This window comes from Mytilus californianus, unplaced genomic scaffold (assembly GCF_021869535.1).
Source record: "Mytilus californianus isolate M0D057914Y unplaced genomic scaffold, xbMytCali1.0.p SCAF_9, whole genome shotgun sequence".
Taxonomy (NCBI): domain Eukaryota; kingdom Metazoa; phylum Mollusca; class Bivalvia; order Mytilida; family Mytilidae; genus Mytilus; species Mytilus californianus.
This window is the reverse complement of record NW_026262745.1, coordinates 79162346-79181815: the sequence shown is the minus strand read 5'-3', so window position 1 is coordinate 79181815 and position 19470 is coordinate 79162346. Positions and strand designations below refer to the sequence as shown.

General features: G+C 31.6%; 2 protein-coding genes across 3 annotated transcripts in view; both read right to left on the bottom strand.

The window, feature by feature from the left end:
• LOC127716389 (dachshund homolog 1-like) overlaps nucleotides 1-8592 on the bottom strand; it is a 53645-nt gene extending 45053 nt beyond the window's left edge. For both annotated transcript variants that reach the window (XM_052222574.1, XM_052222575.1), the window contains exon 1: nucleotides 7994-8592. In XM_052222574.1, the coding sequence (XP_052078534.1) occupies nucleotides 7994-8490 (497 nt within the window). In that variant the 5' untranslated portion in view covers nucleotides 8491-8592. The remainder of the gene's footprint in view (nucleotides 1-7993) is intronic.
• LOC127716385 (serine/threonine-protein phosphatase with EF-hands 2-like) overlaps nucleotides 1-19470 on the bottom strand; it is a 214437-nt gene that overhangs the window by 26984 nt on the left and 167983 nt on the right. The window lies entirely within an intron of this gene.

The following is a 19470-nucleotide window of genomic DNA, read 5'->3' as shown; positions in this document are numbered from 1 at the left end:
AAGGAGTCAAAATTCGTGCGATATGTATTTGACAGAAAATCTTTATATAAGATACGTAGACTTATACACCACGTCTCTCCCATTCATATCACTAACATGGAACAACGCCAGGTGATGCTTTTCAAGAACTATCACATAAATCGTAGAAAAGCAAGATGATACTTTAAAGTTTTCACTTCTAGGCTCAGATAGGCTCAATATTGACACAAATCATCTATAGTATCGCTGTCAATCATGGAATTGCTTTTTCAAATGTTTTATTCAAAACTTGTAAAAACCTGTTGTCTATATTGAATAATTTGATTAAATACAACTAAAGCTAATTAAGACAGAAATTCGATATCATTGGGAATAATAACGAAACAGTTATGTTAAATTGATTCTGGATTTATTTGTTCATCTAGCGTCTGTGTAATCGTCGGTATCAAATGTGGCGCAAAATTTGACACAAAACAAATGATATTGTTCAAATGAAAATCATTCAAACAAATAGACCGTTTGCTTGACTGAGACTGCACATGCGAGATTTCAACTTTTCACACAATTAAATGATAAGAATCGGAATCAATTACATAGTTCTATTTCTGCCATATGAATACAAACATTTAATAAATACAAATAAAATCATTTCTATGACAAATAATCTGTCAAATTTCAATTAACAAACATACATTGTATAACTCTTGTTTTTTGGGGAAATTAATTACAGCAACGTTCGTAGCAATAGCCATTTCTTTAAATGGACTGCCACGATGACGGATATATTAGATTACAAAGGTTGAAGATTTCCGTTTTTATTTTTCACCAGGTAATGTTCCCGTGCACCGGACAGAGACAAATGTAGTCGCATAGAAGTTTCCGTTTGTTATAGGGAGGGTTGCCGTTTCGTGACTTATATGTCAACATTGCAGTGAAGTAACTTCATATATCAAAACATTTCGTATTTAATTATGCTTTTGTGTTCTTCCTTAACCCATTATGAAGATTGTTTTTGTTTAATGTTAGACGACTTGGTGTTTATCCTTTCTCTTTTAGGATAACTTGTTTTATTTGAATTGGTTGAAGTGCCAAGCTTTCAAAGGCAACAGCGGTTTTCTACAACTTAAACAAATAAAGAATTAACCGGTATTTACATCAAATTAAATCCAGAGACCTGTACTGTCCTGTTATATTATGTAGATAAACAAAAAGAAATTGATTTTGTTTAAATATCATTCTAAATTTCTTTATAATATTTGATTAGAAAAACAGTAAACAAATGATGTCAGTTGAAGTGAACGATCGTGTCTTTACAATGAAAATCTCCACGGTATAATGTTCTAAGACAAAAATCTTAATCGACAAAGACAACCTTTACATATCTTATGTTTAAATATAATTTACATATATTTGTATAAGGAAAGAATATACAGTTTAACTTTTCATTTTTATATTTGCATCTAAAGATTATTCAAATTTCTTTTATATCTAATTCTAAATATGTGAACTGTATTAGACAAGCGTTAATGTGAATTTCAGGGTTTGTTCGATTTCTTGGTTGGCGTTCAAATGCTCAGTCATGGATTGACTGTATCGTTTTTCTTTCTGCAAGTCTGCTAATATAATTTCATATAAGGTTTCATAAAAATATCAAAAGATCTTAATATTTCAAAAAGCTCTACCCTATAATTTAGCACTAGGACTATTTCATGGGAAAATTTTGTCTCTTTAGGCAAAATTGCAGTGTTTGTTTCTGGATGAAAAATAAATTATCATTTTTTGCGAACATCTGTCTCAAAATGCATCGAAGAAGCAAGCCATAAAGAAAATAAGTTGGATTTAAATGCAGGTGGGGATCAATTTCTATTTAATGTGACCGAATGTCTGAATGGGATGAAATAAAAAATGACCTGATCTTTTGTTAAAGGGTACTCCAAAGTGATATTTATCTGGTAATCTTACAATTTTTGATTGTTGGGGTGAACTTTGGGTTCCCTGGGGACACAGATGCAACAATTACTGCAGATGACAAAAAATGACATGCGGTATTGTCCATCCTTTTAAGAAAATATCAGTTGTCCATTGACGAGGGTCAGTTGTATTGTTATAAATTTATTCTTTTTTAAATTCATCTTTTTCATCCGATAAATTTATTCGTATCTTCAACAAAAGAACGTTTCACACGTATGCATTCCAATTCTTAATGTTATTTTAAATTACAAAAGTGTCATCTTAAAAGCATAGGCTGTTAGTTTTTATGACAATAAATTTCACAGAGATAAATATTAGAAAAAGAGTACCTCATTTAAATGAATTTCTTGAGTGTTTTATTAAACATTTAAATGTGGTATGGCTTCAACGGTGTTTTTCTAAACCATGTGAAATTCTGCACTGTAATAAATTGTCGTAAAATAGGAGTTTTTGTCATAAAATTATTTAAAAGTTCTAGAAATCTTAAACTTTCCGAACTGATGAACAATTTTGAAGAAAAGAATACATAAATGTTATGCTCGCGAGTTGGTCATCTAAGGTAGCAGGATAAGAGATAATAGATTAAGTCTTGAACTGGAGAGAGAAAGAGGAAAAAACTTCTCTTCGTATGTAATCTTTAAAACCGATTTTTTTTAATGGAGTCTAGTGATAAATTGTCAAAATTGTTTCCAAATTAACCAAGGAGGAGGAAAACCAAACAGCAAATCAAGAAAACATGCAGATTAGTGTTCATTTTACAAACGTATATTGAACGGAAACGCTCTTAGTCATCCCGAACCAACATCTTTTCTCTTATTCTGAACCGTCAGCAAATCTCGTCATCTATATCTATACTGAAGAAAAGACAAGTTTCGCAGATAGTTTAAGTGCTTTAAATTTCAGTCAATAGTGCAACAAATTGATATCTCGAAATACGCTTTGTTACATGCTTAAAGGTGGTAGATTAATAAAATCTACTCTGCTAGGTATTTGTTACTTTTCACTCTTTCTGTTTGTTCATTAGAATTTAAGGATCAAAATTCTATTTTTTCCTAGCACTTTCGTTCTTTTTGAAGATGCCATTCTTACAATGTAATTACTACTTGTTTAGATACATAAACATTTTCTTAATAATCTTTTTGAATTATTACAAATATAAATTGATTGCAGTCAGTCGTATAAAAGAATTAATAAATACATTAGGTGATAAATTACAAAGCATTTAGTTGCACATGAAATAAACGTGTCAATTTCTGGCGACAATTTCAAATTAAATTGATAAAACTATTTTATGTAGACCTATTAGATCTGGTAATTGATCAAATTTCTAAACGGAAAACCGTGCAACAACGGGCGGGTCATCCAGCTGACTTTGCTACTGAAATCGTTGTGCTCTGCTCTGCGGTATGGGTTTTCCTCATTGTTGAAGGCCGTATATACGGTGACCTATAGTTGATTACTACTATGTCATTTGATCTCTGGTTGAGAATTGTCTCATTGGCAATCATACCACATCTTCTTATGTTTATAAACACAACGTTAACGATATTGGACTATTCAGCAGACGACACTAACCACAAAGCTAATAACAACACTTGACATGCATTAGCAATATGTTTGAGACCAGATATCAAAAGCACAACTATAAACGAGATGTATTTTGTGTAGTTGGGTTGCTGTTTCATTGATAAATATAGCCCACCTTTCCTTTTATTCAACCACATAAGTAAAGATAGATTTTAGCGTGTACTAAAACAATGGGGAAATGAGGAGAAATACGAGTTCTATTTTTGGATAAGAATGTTTCAAGTTGTAATTGATAGACTTCACAACTAGAATATGTCCGTTTATCAATTGTTCACATTCAGCTATCTTAACGGTGTCTTTTCCTAAACAAAATTGTAACAAATGATAAATTTTTATTTGGTGAAGTGTCTTGAGTGGACCTTAATTTTCAGTTGGAAAAGATAAATAAAATGTCGCCTATCTATAGTGGTTGACAACTGAATAACTATTTTTGTTGGAACAGCATATAACGTGAACCAGGTGTGCATCGTCATCTTTATTCATCTTCTCTACAAGGTCCGATTAAGAGGCAGGATGAAGGGTGCAACCCCCACATCTCTCCCCCCTCCCCGGTATGGAAAATAAAATAAGGTAAAATTGTAAAGCTGTAATATTTGCAAAAACGAAATTTATCAAGACAACACGAATATGCCCCCGACTGCAACCAAATTCCAAGTGGTGTCACGCCGTGTACTAGTATATTAGTACAAGTAAGTCGGATGGAAACGCAAACTTCGTATTTATCTAAACATTATTCACTTAGAAAACAAATAATATCCTAATACGTATACAGGCATGAAGAAGGAATACTCTGAGATGGCATGTTGGACATTACTAACACAATATGCCTGCTGCCCGGACTGCTAAGGGACAATGTCACACACAAAAAAATACTTATTCAGATATGGACCCGCAACGCTGTAGACTCATATACGGTCGTATATTTTATGCTGCAAAGGTTGGTCGAATATACACGCATGGAAAGAATATAAAATATATATATTCGATGACCAAAGATGATGCTTACAAAAAGAAATGTTCTATGTTCAATTTTCAGACCTTATTGGATGTACAATTTAAATTAATCATACGATCCCCGCTCTCATATGATATCCCACAATCATAACTATCAATGGTCACATATTGAACCGAATTTCAAATCAAACTTTGTGATATGTCAATTTGAATTAATATGTCTTATCTTCCGTCAATATTACAGAAGGAAAATGGATTTGAATAAATCCTAAATATTGGATAAATTTGAATGATTACTTTTCAATTTTGACAAGTAAGTTAGCTTCTATCTTGTCTAGGATAGTTTCCCATCCTTGGGGGGTCTCAAACCAAAGATCATTCCAAACTGGTCGGTTATCAAAGAAATGATAAAACATCAATACATTTCCAATGCTTTGGTACAAATTTAGATATTATTTGACAAAAGAAACAGATAATTTTAATCATTTTCAATTGGACATCCTATTATCGTAATCCAAATGTCGCAATCTGGGATATCTTGATCCCGGATTACCAGACATATATTAGCAATTACATTTCTACACAAAGCGTATATTTATAAATTCATTGCTATCTGGAATTAATTCACAGATAAAAGGATTTCAAACGAACCTGTTGTAAAATATTTCCATTTTTAATACGTCACATGATTTGCCGTTGGTGTACGTAACGTGGCATAGATTCATATTGTATTTATTTTTTCAAAAAGAAATATTTGTTAATTAGAGCAGTTACTACGGCAACAAAATGATAATCATTTAATTGTAAGTCATTAAACAAAGTAAATGTATGAAAATGATTGTAGGTTTCATGAGGTCGGGACCAAATCTCTAATTTACGATGATGAAAATTTCCATTTGGCACGAAATATGAGAGAATGCGATTTGTTTTCGATAAGAATTATTAAAGAAATATGGTGTATTGACGGCTTATTATCGATAATGATAAAGTTTCATTAGTTAGATGATTCTTAATCTGTTTTATTGCCTCGCAGTTCTGATTTTCTGTTCCCCTCTTGATAAAATCAAGGTGTACGAAATAAATTGTTGATGATAAGACAAAAAGGGAGAAATAATGTCCATATTAATGATCATTGTACTGTTAGTTAGAAACATTAACAACCAAATTTCCAAATGCTTTGTTTTTTATTTCATTGGCAAAAAAAATCTGTAATTTCGAAGTTATCAAAAGGCCTGTTTTATCTTCACGAAACATATCGAGTACACCTGGAACGTTCGGAAAAAAAACGGCTGGATTTGTTTTTCCTATTATATTCTTTAATCGTTTAATGATCCATTTATTTATTTTATTCCAAGCAAGACATGCTTACCAAGGACTAACCTATTTACTACACATTACTTATTAAATAGTTTCTATAAAATCATTATTTTAATGTCTCAAATTATGTAGATAACAGTATTGCTTTCTAAGTTATCGACTACAAATAAACGAATGTAACTTTTGAAGATGCAAAGAATAAAATGTAAGGTGCCATGGTCTTAAATCATATATTTAAAACGTAATGGAAATTACTCTTTTTATACAAAATGTACTTACAATGCGGAAATGTACTTGTGATTAAACTGATCTCAGAAATGTGTTCCTCTTAACAGATTTTTTTATTTGTTCATAGGAAAATTATCTCAGAAACTTATAGTGTTGGTCAATCATATTAGAATTTAAAAAAAAACATACACTTTTTTCCTTTTTCAATTTACATGCAGAGTTTTTAATTTGATATTTATATTTAATGGAAATTTCACTAAATATTCATGACCTCCATAGAAAAGGAGATTAAAATGAAGGTACAAAAGATTCAGATGACAAATTTAAATCTATATCAAATCTAAATTTATTGGAAAACAGTTAAATCCTTGCATTCATCTGTACATATTGAGCGCATATGAAGCGAATAAAATTATAAGCACCGTAAATTGTCCATATTAAATTTAATTCGAATCGGTTTGATATCTAATAAAAGTTATTTACATTTGCAAAATAGAACCCTAACGATGTGTGTAAAGAATACAATACATGGAATTCTATCACAACATCATATTTAAATCATCTGCAAAATATATTGTTAAATAATGTTTCAAGATATTAATACGTGTTTATAAATATAATGCATTCGGAGCAGGGGTGAACTTAATATATGTAAACGATGCATATTTGTAATTCTGTAGCTTAACGACTGAAGAGATCTGTGCATGATTTGTGTTTTCTTTAAAATTAAATTCAGAAACAAATGCTTGTTTTCCATATAAATTTGTATATTTACAAGGTGATTAGATATGTAAATTTAATAATTGATAAGAATTCATTGAAAGATAAGAAATCTATAAATTTTCTGTATTAGGCTGATAAATTTTATCTCAAATTAGAATTAAATATTTTTCGTATCAATTTATTGCCAATTACAAGAAAATGTATTAATTACAAGTAATCTGACATGTGACACTGACTGGGTGGTATCAAACCATATTACACTGTGTCATCGGCAAATTACAGACGGAATAAAACTGACACCTCCCTGTAAACAAGACCCCCTTCAAATACCAGATATTACCACATGCAGTTCATAAATATTATCAAATATGAAAATGATAATAAAATGTTCTAGTGTTATTGTCATACTGCTTTGATTCTGATAAAAGAACAATGTTTAATTCATCTGATACGAGCATCCATATGTGTGCTTAAAACTTCAATAAAGACACTCCATGGGACATCAATACTCTGGACCACAGTTTGATGATCAGCGTTCTCTGTCTCTCTACTTGGTCCATTTATTATTCGCGGTCTTTAAATACCTTAAATATGTTTTCAGATGACAAAAATAATTTCTTGGAGATTGTGTTTTTTTTTTATTTCAAGGAAATCGCAACCAGGTAACGTTCTGAATACTGAAATGTATTCAACCAGATGAAAGTCATCAACTCATGAAGGGTATAGAATTTTCTTTTGAACTTGACCATAATAATAATAAATACTAAACTTGTTATACGTGGTTTAATACAAATAGAAATCAATGATTTTATAATTTTATTTGAAATGAGCCACGCGTTTGTTAAAATGGACATTGTTTCTTCCCCATTACCTGTCACATAATTATTGACATTGTTTTGTGTGTTTACAATTCAGAACATAAATAAACATTTAACTTCAATAAAGTCACTATATCAAATGCATTTCACTTATTCTTTTGCGATTGGGAAACAAATTCAAAATTTGTTATTAAACACCTTGAGATAAAAGATTATTGATTTTATTTATTTTTAGACAGGATTGATTATCAATTTGTTATCGATTACAATCACGCTGAAACGGAAAAAAGTAATTTTTCAAAATGAACCAGACTTTGCATCTTTAGTGCAAAAAACGATATCATTAATTTAAATGATATAAGAATAAAGAAAAGTTTGAAATAATGTATAATTCTATGATAAAGAAATTGACGTACCTTGAATTTGTGCAGTCTTCGTACAGAACATCAAATTCTTTGCAAGAGATGAGCTTACATCTGTTGACCCCGGGCTGGATAGCTCCCAGCCCCCGGAGAATCCGCACCTGTTCAACATTACACACTACTGGGGTTATGTCTAGTCTCTTTAGTTTGGTATATACAGTGTGAAGTCCTCCAACAAGATGCTTCAGGAAAAGCTCAAAAGCTTGAGGGAGACAAATTAGCTCTCGACCCTCCACAACAAAGGCGGCTATCTTGGCCCCACGGTAGTCGATAAGTTTGCACACATTGTTGTCCGGATTATTTGCTACTGGCGGTGGGGAACTGTAAGATGTTGTCTTGTGAATCTTGTTCATCAAGCTGCTGTTGAGGTTGAGTGCTGGTAGCATCGTCCCGTGGGCTAGACTGATTGTCCCTGGGGTAGTTCCTGGGCTAGAGTGAGCTTGTGGTGGTGATCTAAGATGCTCCACTTTGTGCAACAAAGTTGGATCCATTGAAGTAAATACCTTTTGTCGCAACTGCAAACACAAATAAAGTTAAAAGTTAAATGTTTTAACACAAAGATAAATACATTTGTAGATATGTTTTGTGGGTTGTCGTTTTATCTTTTTTCATAATGTTACAGGCTGGATTCTAATTACTTTGAATATTAACACCAATCAGATGCGAGGAGAGATTGATTGACAGGCAATAAAAATGTTCACGCCTACTAACTCGGATCGATTACTTATGCAAATACTGCATTTATTCGTAAAAATGACATTTGTTGAACAAATTTCTAAATTCAAGAATTATTGAAATAAAAGTAAACAATTTCTTGAATTGTAAATTGTATATATAAATACAATGCATATCAAAGAAAAACTGTAGCGGTGATTATCATCTGAAAACTTAGAAACGAATTTATTTATACATTGGATTTTAAGAAAACCGATAAACAACCGACTAAATATTTAATTCTACATTTAGAGACAGAAAAACTTCCTAATTTGATAGATAACAATTCTTTAATATTTCTAGCAATCTTCTGATCCTTAATTTGTTATCTTAAGGACGAGAAAAATTTGTATTTATTTGATTGCCAAACTTTGATATACGTATCTTAATAAAGTTCCAATCCGAATAGTAAACAAAGGTTTTAATTATTCACAACAATGCTATTTAATTTTGGTACAGATTGAAATTGTCTTTATCTGTTTGTCGTGAGAAAGTGGAATTACACATTTGTGGTTGAATTTATATAAAGAAAAACAAATAACGTAAGAAACTGCAATAACTAGCGAACGTTTGGCGTAAATAATAAATAAACAATTTACCAGCCCATTTATATATCAAATAATCACTGTTTTATCATTCTTTGTTAAAATTGCGTTCTTTCTTTGATTAGAAATATGCGACATAGACGTCGCGGAAACTTACAAGATTTATTTATTTTACTTTTTCCTGTGACTTTGATTTTTCAGTAATTTCGATTTGTCCCTTATCAAGAAAAGAACGGATATCGTTGCACGTTGATATAGTAAGAAATGTGAAGGAAATATTGTTGTATCCGCTACTTGACAATGTCGTAATTAACATTTTAATGACAATTGTCTTATAAGTGTTTATAAATATTTTTCTTATGTACGAAACAGGATAAACGGCGGAATTAATAACCGCAAAACGCGCATTTTTGTAACAGATAACAACAATTGTCTAGTTTTGGGGTGCATTTGGGATGGGAATTCACTAACTGTAGAATTTCTTTATCCATCACCTTTATCAGTTTCTGAATGAAAATTTCAAATGTGCTTAAATTCAGTGTGTCGAATTCTTAACCCATTCATCAATTTTTCGCGGATCTCGTTTTTGTGAAACCCTGAAACAACGATGTAGCCAGGACACATGCATTTACATGTAGTTCAAAAGTTCCTTGATCTAAATCATGTTAAATTTTCCGACCGATTCAACGGACTTTTCATCAATTAATGCATCAAACATTATTCGGCTGGCTCAGTTCGGGGATATTAACACATCTTCCTCTATATTATTACTACGTTGTTTGTTAACATGTCTTTGTCCAGTTACACCGCGTTTAGTCATACTATTGAAAATAAATTATCTGAATTATAGATCAGTTGTGGATGTACGTTTCGCCACTCGTACCAAGGATAGGATTGATTGATTTTTTTAAATTCTTTGATTATTTTGAGTTCAATTCATGTCTGTCAATTGTACGTATTGGTTGCGTATCCTGGATTTTTCATTTAAAGGATAAGGGAGTAGGACTTTGGACACACAGAAAAAAATTGTGACAATAAAAACAAGAGGCTCTCAAGAGCCTGAATCGCTCACCTGTAATTTTTTGCTTAAATCTTACATCAATGATTATTTTTGCTTTTCAATATATATTAATGAGTGGCTTAAAAATTCCATTTAAATGCTCTTTGTATCTGTCATATTTTCTTCAAAAGCAAAAAAATGCATTTTACCCCTATGTTCCATTTTAGCCATAGTGGCTATGTTTCTTGACGTACAAGGAAATGAAATACAAAATTTATACTAGATACTTTGAAACTCATTCAGCCAAAGTTTGGCTGAAATTGATTCAGCAGTTTCAAAGGAAAAGATTTTTTAAAGTAAGCAAACTAGATGAACAAAATGTGAAAATTGTCTTTGAAGGACAATAACTCCTTAAGGGGTCAATTGACAATTTTGGTCATATAAAATCTTATTTGTAGATCTTACTTTGCTGAACATTTTTGCTGTTTACAGTTTATCTTTATCTATAATAATATTCAAGATAATAACCGAAAACTGCAAAATTTTCTTAAAATCATCAATTCAGGGGCAATAACCTAAAAATCAGATACCCGATTTGGCTGATAATTTCAGGGCAGGTAGACCTTGACCTAATGAATACTTTAACTTCTTTTCTGATTTGCTCTAAATGCTTTAGTTTTTGAGATATAAGTCAAAAACTGCATTTTCCTCTATGTTTTATTTTTAGCCATGGCGGCCAGGTTTTCTGAGGAAACAGAACATAAAACACAAACTTTATTCTAGATAACCTAAGAATCATTCAGCTTAAATTTGGTTTAATTTGGTTCAGTAGTTTCAGAAGAGAAGATTTTTAAAGTTAGAAAACATGATAAACAAATTGTGTTAAATTGTCCTTACAGGGCAATAACTCCTTAAGGGGTCAATTGACAATTTTTGTTATATAAAAACTTATTTGTAGATCTTACTTTGCTGAACATTTTTGCTGTTTACAGTTTATCTTTATGTATAATAATATTCAAGATAATAACCAAAAACTGCAAAATGTCCTTAAAATTACCAATTTAGTGGCAGCAACCAAACAATGGGTTGTTAGATTCATCTGAAAATTTCAGGGCTGATCGAGCTTGACATAATGAACATTTTTATATCGTGTCAGAATTGCCTATAATGCTTTAGCTTTTGAGAAAAAGCCAAAAACTGCATTTAACCCCTATGTTCTATTTTTAGCCATGGCGGCCATGTTTTTTGACGAAACAGAAAATATCTTTATTCTCGATACCCTAAGGATCATTCAGCTTAAGTTTGGTTGGAATTGGTTTAGTAGTTTCAGAGGAGAAGATGTTTGAAATAGTTTACACAAGACGGACGACGACGGACGCCAAGTGATGGCAAAAGCTCACATTTCCTTTGGAAAAGTGAGCTAAAAATCGAAAAAAAAACCTTCGACAGCGTAAAGGGGGAGGGGGTAACAGTAAGTACACTCTTACGGTGAGAACGCGAAGTAAACTATATAATCTTTCCGTGAGAATGAGAGGTTAACAGTACAATCTTAGTGTGAGAACGAGAGGATTACAGTAGTACAATCTAACTGAGAACGAGAGGTTAGCAGTATAATCTTAATGTGAGAACTAAAGGACCACAGTATAATCTTAGTGAGAACGAGAGGTTAACAGTACAATCTTAGTGTGAGAACGAGAGGGTTACAGTACAATCTCAGTGTGAGAACGAGAGGGTTACAGTACAATCTAACAATGAGAACGAGAGGTTTACAGTACAATCCTTGCTGTGAGCACGAGAGGTTAACAGTTCAATCTTAGTGAGAACGAAAGGTTAATAATACAATCTAATGTGAGAACGAAAGGTTTACAGTACAAGCTTACTGTGGAAACAAGTGGCCAACAGTACAATCTTACTGTGAAACGAGAGGTTAACAGTACAATCTCACTGTGGCAATAAGAGGCCAACAGTATAATCTTGCTGTGAAACGAGAGGTTAACAATACATTCTTACTGTGGGAATTAGAGGCCGACAGTACAATCTTACTGTTAGAACGAGAGGTTAACAGTACAATCTTACTGTGGTACCTATAGAGGCCAACAGTACAATCTTACTGTGGGAACTAGAGGCCAACAGTACAAGTCTTACTGTGAAACAAGAGGCCAACAGTACAATCTTACTATGAAACGAGAGGTTAACATTAAAATCTTACAGTGAAAACTAGAGGATAACAGTACAATCTTACAGTGAAAACGAAAGGTTTACAGTACAAGCTAACTGTTAGAACGAAAGGTTAAGAGTACAATTGCACTGTGAGAAGGAGAGGTCATCGGTACAACCTTACTGTGAATACAAGTGGCCAACAGTTCAATATTACTACGAGAACGAGAGGTTTACAGTACAATCTAGCTTTGAGACCGAGAGGCCATTTGTATAATCTTACTGTAAGAACAAAAGGCCAACAGTCCAATCTATTTTAATCTTATTTAGAGCATGAACTTACAGAGGCAATTATAAACATGAAGAATGAAGGCTTGTTCGGTTCGGGGTTTCTAATCCTTACAAAGCTTGTGCTAATGGTAACTTAACACATCTTTATATATATATGATCAAAGTTGCTGTCGATTGATTAATTGGTTCTTTAATTCCCAGCGTCAAGTATTTCATTTAAAAGTCTAAGAACATGTACAAGTTACACACTATCCACAAAATATGAATTGATAAGTAGGAATGACTATTAACCGCATGCAGAAAACGTTTAAAGAGTTAATCGTTGAAGACGAAGTAACCGAACCTCATTATTCCGGCTCTTGGCGACATCTATATGTATAAGTATGTAAGTTTTGTTGTTCGGGTTTCGTGTATTCTGACGTATCAATAACATTATAATGCATTCCCTAAATCTATTAAATCGACACACCTTTAAAATACTGAAAAAAGTCTTCAAAAAGTGTATTTAAGAGCGGTTCCTAACTATTTCAACCTTTTTTTTTAAAGATTTGTAACCGTAAGAAATTAAAGGTTGACAAAAACAGACATATATCTTAATTTTGAATTCTAGCTTAAATTCCTTTGCAACTGAATTTTCAGACCCTTAACTTGGGTCTTACCAGTGAAATATAAAAAAATAAAATCAAGTAATTTGAAGCTTTTCAAAATAGTCGTACTCAACAAAAAATTAAACGATTTCTTTTTTACTTTTTACATATATATACACAAAAAATGTTTTTTTTTACGATTGTTGTAACATTTCTAGACATCGGAAACCGAACACAAGAAAACTTGGATCAGATGTAGATTTATTATACGTCTGTAATGATCTGAGATATAATTATATTACGATTATCACATCACAGGAAGGTTAATTAGTTATTATTAGTTATTAATCAGATCAGTTTATTTGTACTTCGCAATTAAAATAATCGGGCAGATAGCATTATCTTATCACAACAGAGACATATATATATAGTACAATGTATGTCTCTGATCACGGTATTTTTTAATAATAATATAAAAAATGTTTCATTACAATTAAAATTAAAGCTGAAACTTTATCAAAAGTCTAGCGTCGGAGGGAGTCACACTGATTTCTATTGACGGGACTACACTGTGTTAATATGATAATAACTGATCGTATATACATTGATTTTACAAGCATGGTATAAATATGATACTTCCATGGTATATGTAAGCAAAAGAATTTTCTGTCGTGGTCGTTTCTCCATTCCGTGTAGTGAAATAATTTCAACATCCATGATATGTTTCTTACCAAAAAAAAAAAATGTTTTCTACGCCGTAAATAAAGTCCATGTTAAATAAATAAAATAATATATGATATAGCCAGAACTCGTAAATAAGAAAGTCCTTGTGTAATTGGAGCGACTAATTACCGGCTTTCCACTATAGTTCACACTGCTAAATAAAGGCCATAAAATTCTACAATAAGTAATATTTGAAACTGGAGAAGGTTTCTAGAATTTAATAATCTGAGGGTCATACAAGTGTATCTGTCTTCAATAGTATATTAACTGTGACTTTTTACAAAACTGCACTAGCTAGGTTAATGTAGCATAAATAAACTGCATATCTGGTGCATTTAATAATCTTTATCGATATATATTTCATATAAACAACACTTGATAATGAATGAAATTTGATACATATGCAGTAACTGCTGATTTCTGGTGTCAAGAAAACCGTGACTACAACTATATATTGAATTGATATAAAAAATTAGGAGATGTGGTATGATTGTCAATGAAACAACTATCTTCATTAAAACAGGTCATCGTAGACCTTCAACAATCAGCAAAACCCATACCGTGTAGTAAGCTTAAAAAAACCCTGGGATAAAAATATTAAGATCATTCAAAAGATAAACCAATTGGCTATTGTCTTTAAACAACAACAGACGACAACCAACGACAACTACAGGACAACAGGCTTACGAGTTCCCTTAGTGGCACCAATGTCGCAAATATATATTCATGCAGTTGAATTCGAAATTAAGTGTCACAACCCACATCTTCTTTTGATAAGTTGTTTTAATTTTCCTTGTAGTTCGGTATTTTTGTTGTTTTAATTGTAAGAATTATGTCAAGTTATTTCCAATTCAGTCTTTATTTCATCTTTTTACAATTTGCCAAAAAGATGTGCGCACTATTTATTATATTTCCCCATGTAAATGAATCGAGAAGACCGGTTAAAAAATCATCCCATCTGTGAATTTACTTTCACAACCGCTCAATGCATTTAGAAAAAAGCTATATAGTTCTTACAAAAAAGTATTAATTGATTGTCAAAAGTCTTAGATATCTGATCTGTATTATCATATCGTTCTCTTCTAAAATGTCTTATTTGTTTTTGGATAAATCAAAGACATCTTTATCCTCGACGGAGAACAGTGTTCAGATATTAAGTATATAATTCTCTCTTACTTTTACAGTTTATTATTTTTTCAAAGAAGAAACTCGTCACGGTTATACAAAATTATAACTATCTAATAAATTTAATGCATAAATAATTGACTCAAATCAAAATTAAATGGACCATATTATTTATCTATTACAGAATATGTTTATTTTCTATTTAGAAAAGCGTCAAATACTTCACACATCAATTCCCTATTTATAAAGTTAATTCCCTTTAAATCTATCGTAAATATTAGATTGTCACAGTGTTAATTGGGTCCCCATCAAAAGATGTAAACTATACAAAGTGATAATCAATTCAAATATTGATAAAATTTGTTCAAGATTTATAAAAACGTGTTAAGATCTAGCACAATCTTTAATTTGTAAAGAATCGCATTTTCGTAGTTTATTTGTTTTATTAAGTGCGAATGAAGATATTTTCAACCAATAAATCACAATACAACTTCTAAACAAGAGGGAAAAAATACGCAAAAGGGGTGATTTTTATTGTTTTCACATCTTAGTAGTATCGATTTTAGTCAACTCGGATTATATAAGTAACTTCTTTAACAAACAAACAAAAATTGCAGACAGAAAGAAAGCATGCTATGACATCTTGAAATTCTTTTAGTATTACATGTGTTTTGTTTATGACATAAAGTGTATACTGAGAGTTTGCTTTTGTTTTCACATAGCCACTATATATTGAACAGATATATCATGTTAAGGAGGGGTATTTGCGAAAAATACCAGTCGAGAGAATGTTAAATTTCACGAGCCGTAAGGCGAGGGAAATTCATTCTCAAGACTGGTATTTTTCGCAAATACCCCTCAAGAACATGCTATATCTGTTTAATTACACCTTATGTAAGAATCCTGGGTTTTGATTGGTTGATAGCCAGTGTATTTTTCACCAATTTACTGTTATCAAATAAATATCGTTAATTTTTTAACGCCGCCGGGGTATATGCAAAAAGGATATGCCTTTTTTACCCTCCCTGCCGTGGTATTTGCCAAAAAATACTCTATCCTATCCGACTGGACGCTTGTAACGTCACGATCATCAATGCGTTTTTGAACGTTAACATTCGGTGTAATTAATATATATATATATATAAGTTGCACTGAATAAAATGGACTGGCAGCCTTGAAAGAGCAACCAATATGTAAATTCAGCATGAAATTAAATGACGAAGAGCTTATCTACATCACATATTCCTAACATATTTTAAAATGTAATAATACAATCCAGAGCTAACCATGGAACGTTTTACGTTTTAATTATTTTATCATTCTTACATTGAAGTTTACGAAACTGACAAAAGGACAAGCTAATGTTAAGTTGCCACGTTAATTATACATGTAATTTGTTTTATGTTTTCGTTGTTTCTGAAAGCTATATCAGAGACATATAATAATATTATAGTTCTGGTTGTATATATATATATATATATATATATGGTGTTAGCCAAGTGACATCTTCCAGCATGTAGTCCATCCAATATGTATCTAAATAAGTTCGGATACTGACTGAATATTTTATTTTATCAATACTGCTTTATGTGCTTTTAAAAAGCAAATAAAGGAAAAAATATAAAGTAAACGAAAAACGAAAAAAGGAAAAAATATTTAGTAAGAAAACTAATAGATCTCTACATACATGTGTTTAGAAAAATACTACTTGTTATTTCAATCATTCACACTTCGTTGAAGGAAACACCAAGATACTTATAAATCATATAGTGACAAGTTTATAGAATTAATTTTATGAAATTATTATAATATGTATAAACATATCCATTATTATGATTTAGACTGGGTCATCACACCCAGAACTGGATCAAAATTCATATTTTTTCTAAAATTTACCTATTTATAAATCTAATCCTCGATATTACCACAATAAATGGCAGTTTTTGTGATATTAATTTTACAAAAGTTGTTATTAAATAGAATTATTGGAAAGTGGTAAAAAAAGTAACCCGCATCGCTCGTCCATCAATCTTGGTCTGAACACAGGTATCCTTTTATGAATAGTAAGATACATATCTATAGGTGAGGACAAAACGATAAAGTTTTCTACTAGTATTTAATTAAATTTTATTCAATTATATCTTTTCAACAATCACAAGGTAAATTTATATGTGCGTACAAATCGCTTTACGGATAATAAATAGATGATCCGATCGGCACTGTAGTACTAGCACCTGTTATTATAATCTGGAAATAGTTCGTCTTTTATATACAAACTATATATTTTTTTATAATTTATTGTAGGTAAGGTTCCTTTAGTTTTGGGATTCAAATGAATATACCTGTTCTAAAAAAATGGTATAACGGTATCGTATTTGCAATTCTTTTTTTCAATTGCTTAATCGATACAGGGGCAAATCTCGCAGACTATATTTATCTGTTTGATATAAACATTACTCGATGCTCTACAAGCCGATGATTAAGAATATCCGTTTGATATAAACATTACTCGATGCTCTACAAGCCGATGAGTATGCCCAAGTATGGAAGTGTCATTTTTTTATAATTCTCTCTCTTCGAGAACAAGGTCGACTGGGGCACGTTTCCACAATATATAGCATATCCCCTGTAAACTTAATTCGTATAAAATCGCCGAAGCGAGATAACTCATCCGTCTTTTTTGCAAAAAATAGTCAGCTTAAGAATGAATTTAGTTGTAATGCGACTTTAGAATTGACTCTCAATATCACTTTCATTATTGAATTTTCTATAGAAAGAAATCCATGATTTCTGCTTGATGGTATTTGTTTTATATAAGAAAGTTCAATGCTGAAATTTAAAATAACAAATATTTTCATAAATGATGCATGTTTCATTGGACGGGGTGAAAATATAAAATGAGGGGGGAAATAAAGAAAGATCCTTCCGTGTGCTGGTTTTTGAGATACAAGATTAAAAAGAAATAGTTTTGTGGCCGAAAAAGAGGATATTTTTCATTTTTACTTTTCATATGTATATCATAAATGAAAGTTAAAACTGTATAACAAATGTATTGATTCCATAGATCACATTGAAATAAATTATCGGGGTCCATGTGTTCCTGTTCTTTGTCTGTGATTTTAGAAAATATATAATCACGTGATTGTATGTGATATTAGAGAGTATACCATGCAGGAGTTTGTGTTTCTTTGGTTATTTGATTTGAAAGAGTATATAATCTGGGTCTTTGCATGTGCTCTGGTGTTTGTTTTTGATTTAAAAAGGGCGCGTACGAGTGTCTGTGATTGTATGCAATTTTAGAGAATATACTGTTTCTGTGATTGTAGATAGTGTGTGGTCCTGGAATTGCATCTGATTTAAGAGAGGACATTATCTGAGTCTATGTGTCTCTGGAATTGTATGTGACTTTTAGAGACTATACTGTTCCTGTGATTGAAGAGAGTACAATACCGAGTATGTATGTGTTCTTTGATTCTATGTGCTCTCGGGGAGTACATTATTCAGGTCTGTGACTTCCTCAAATTCTAACTGATTTTAAAAATTGCGTTATTTGTGTTCTAAGGACTAAAGAGAATACGTTTTCGGGGTCTCTATTTTCCTATAATTGCATCTGACTATCTGAGACTATGTGTCCCCATGGAGTTATACTTTAGAGGGTATATTATTCCTGTAATTCTTTAAGAATACTTTATCTAGATTTTTGTGTTCCTTGGATTGTAAGTGACTTTAGATAGTACTTTATCCAGATCTATGGGTTCTTGGTGTTTATCTGGATTCAGAGAATACTTCATCTGGAGTTACATGTTCCTTGGATCGATAGTACTTTTAATTAGTTCTTTATTCAAGTCTATATGTGTTCATGTGTATAAACAGGTTTCAGAGAGTACACCACCCGGATCTTTGTGAACCTTTGATTGTATGTGATTTTAGGTATTACTTTATTCAGGTCTATGTGTTCTTGGAGTTCATCTAGTTTCAGAGAGAACTTTTTCAGGTCAATGTGTTCCTTGGATTATAAGTTCTTAAGACAGAACTTTATTCGGGTCTATATCTTCTTGGGGTTAATCTGGTTTCTGAGAGTACTTAATCCGGAGCTATGTGTTCTTTGGATTGTAAGTGCTTTTAGATAGTTCTTTATTCAAGTCTATGAGTTCTTGCATGTGTATAACCTGGTTTCAGAGAGTACAATATCCGGATCTTCGTGTTGTGTGCATGACTTTAGAGATTATAGTTTTTTAAAGGTTAAAGAGAGGACGTTTATCTGAGTACATGTGTTCATTATTTTTTTTATCGGATTTAAGAGAGAAAATTATCCGCGACTATGTGTTT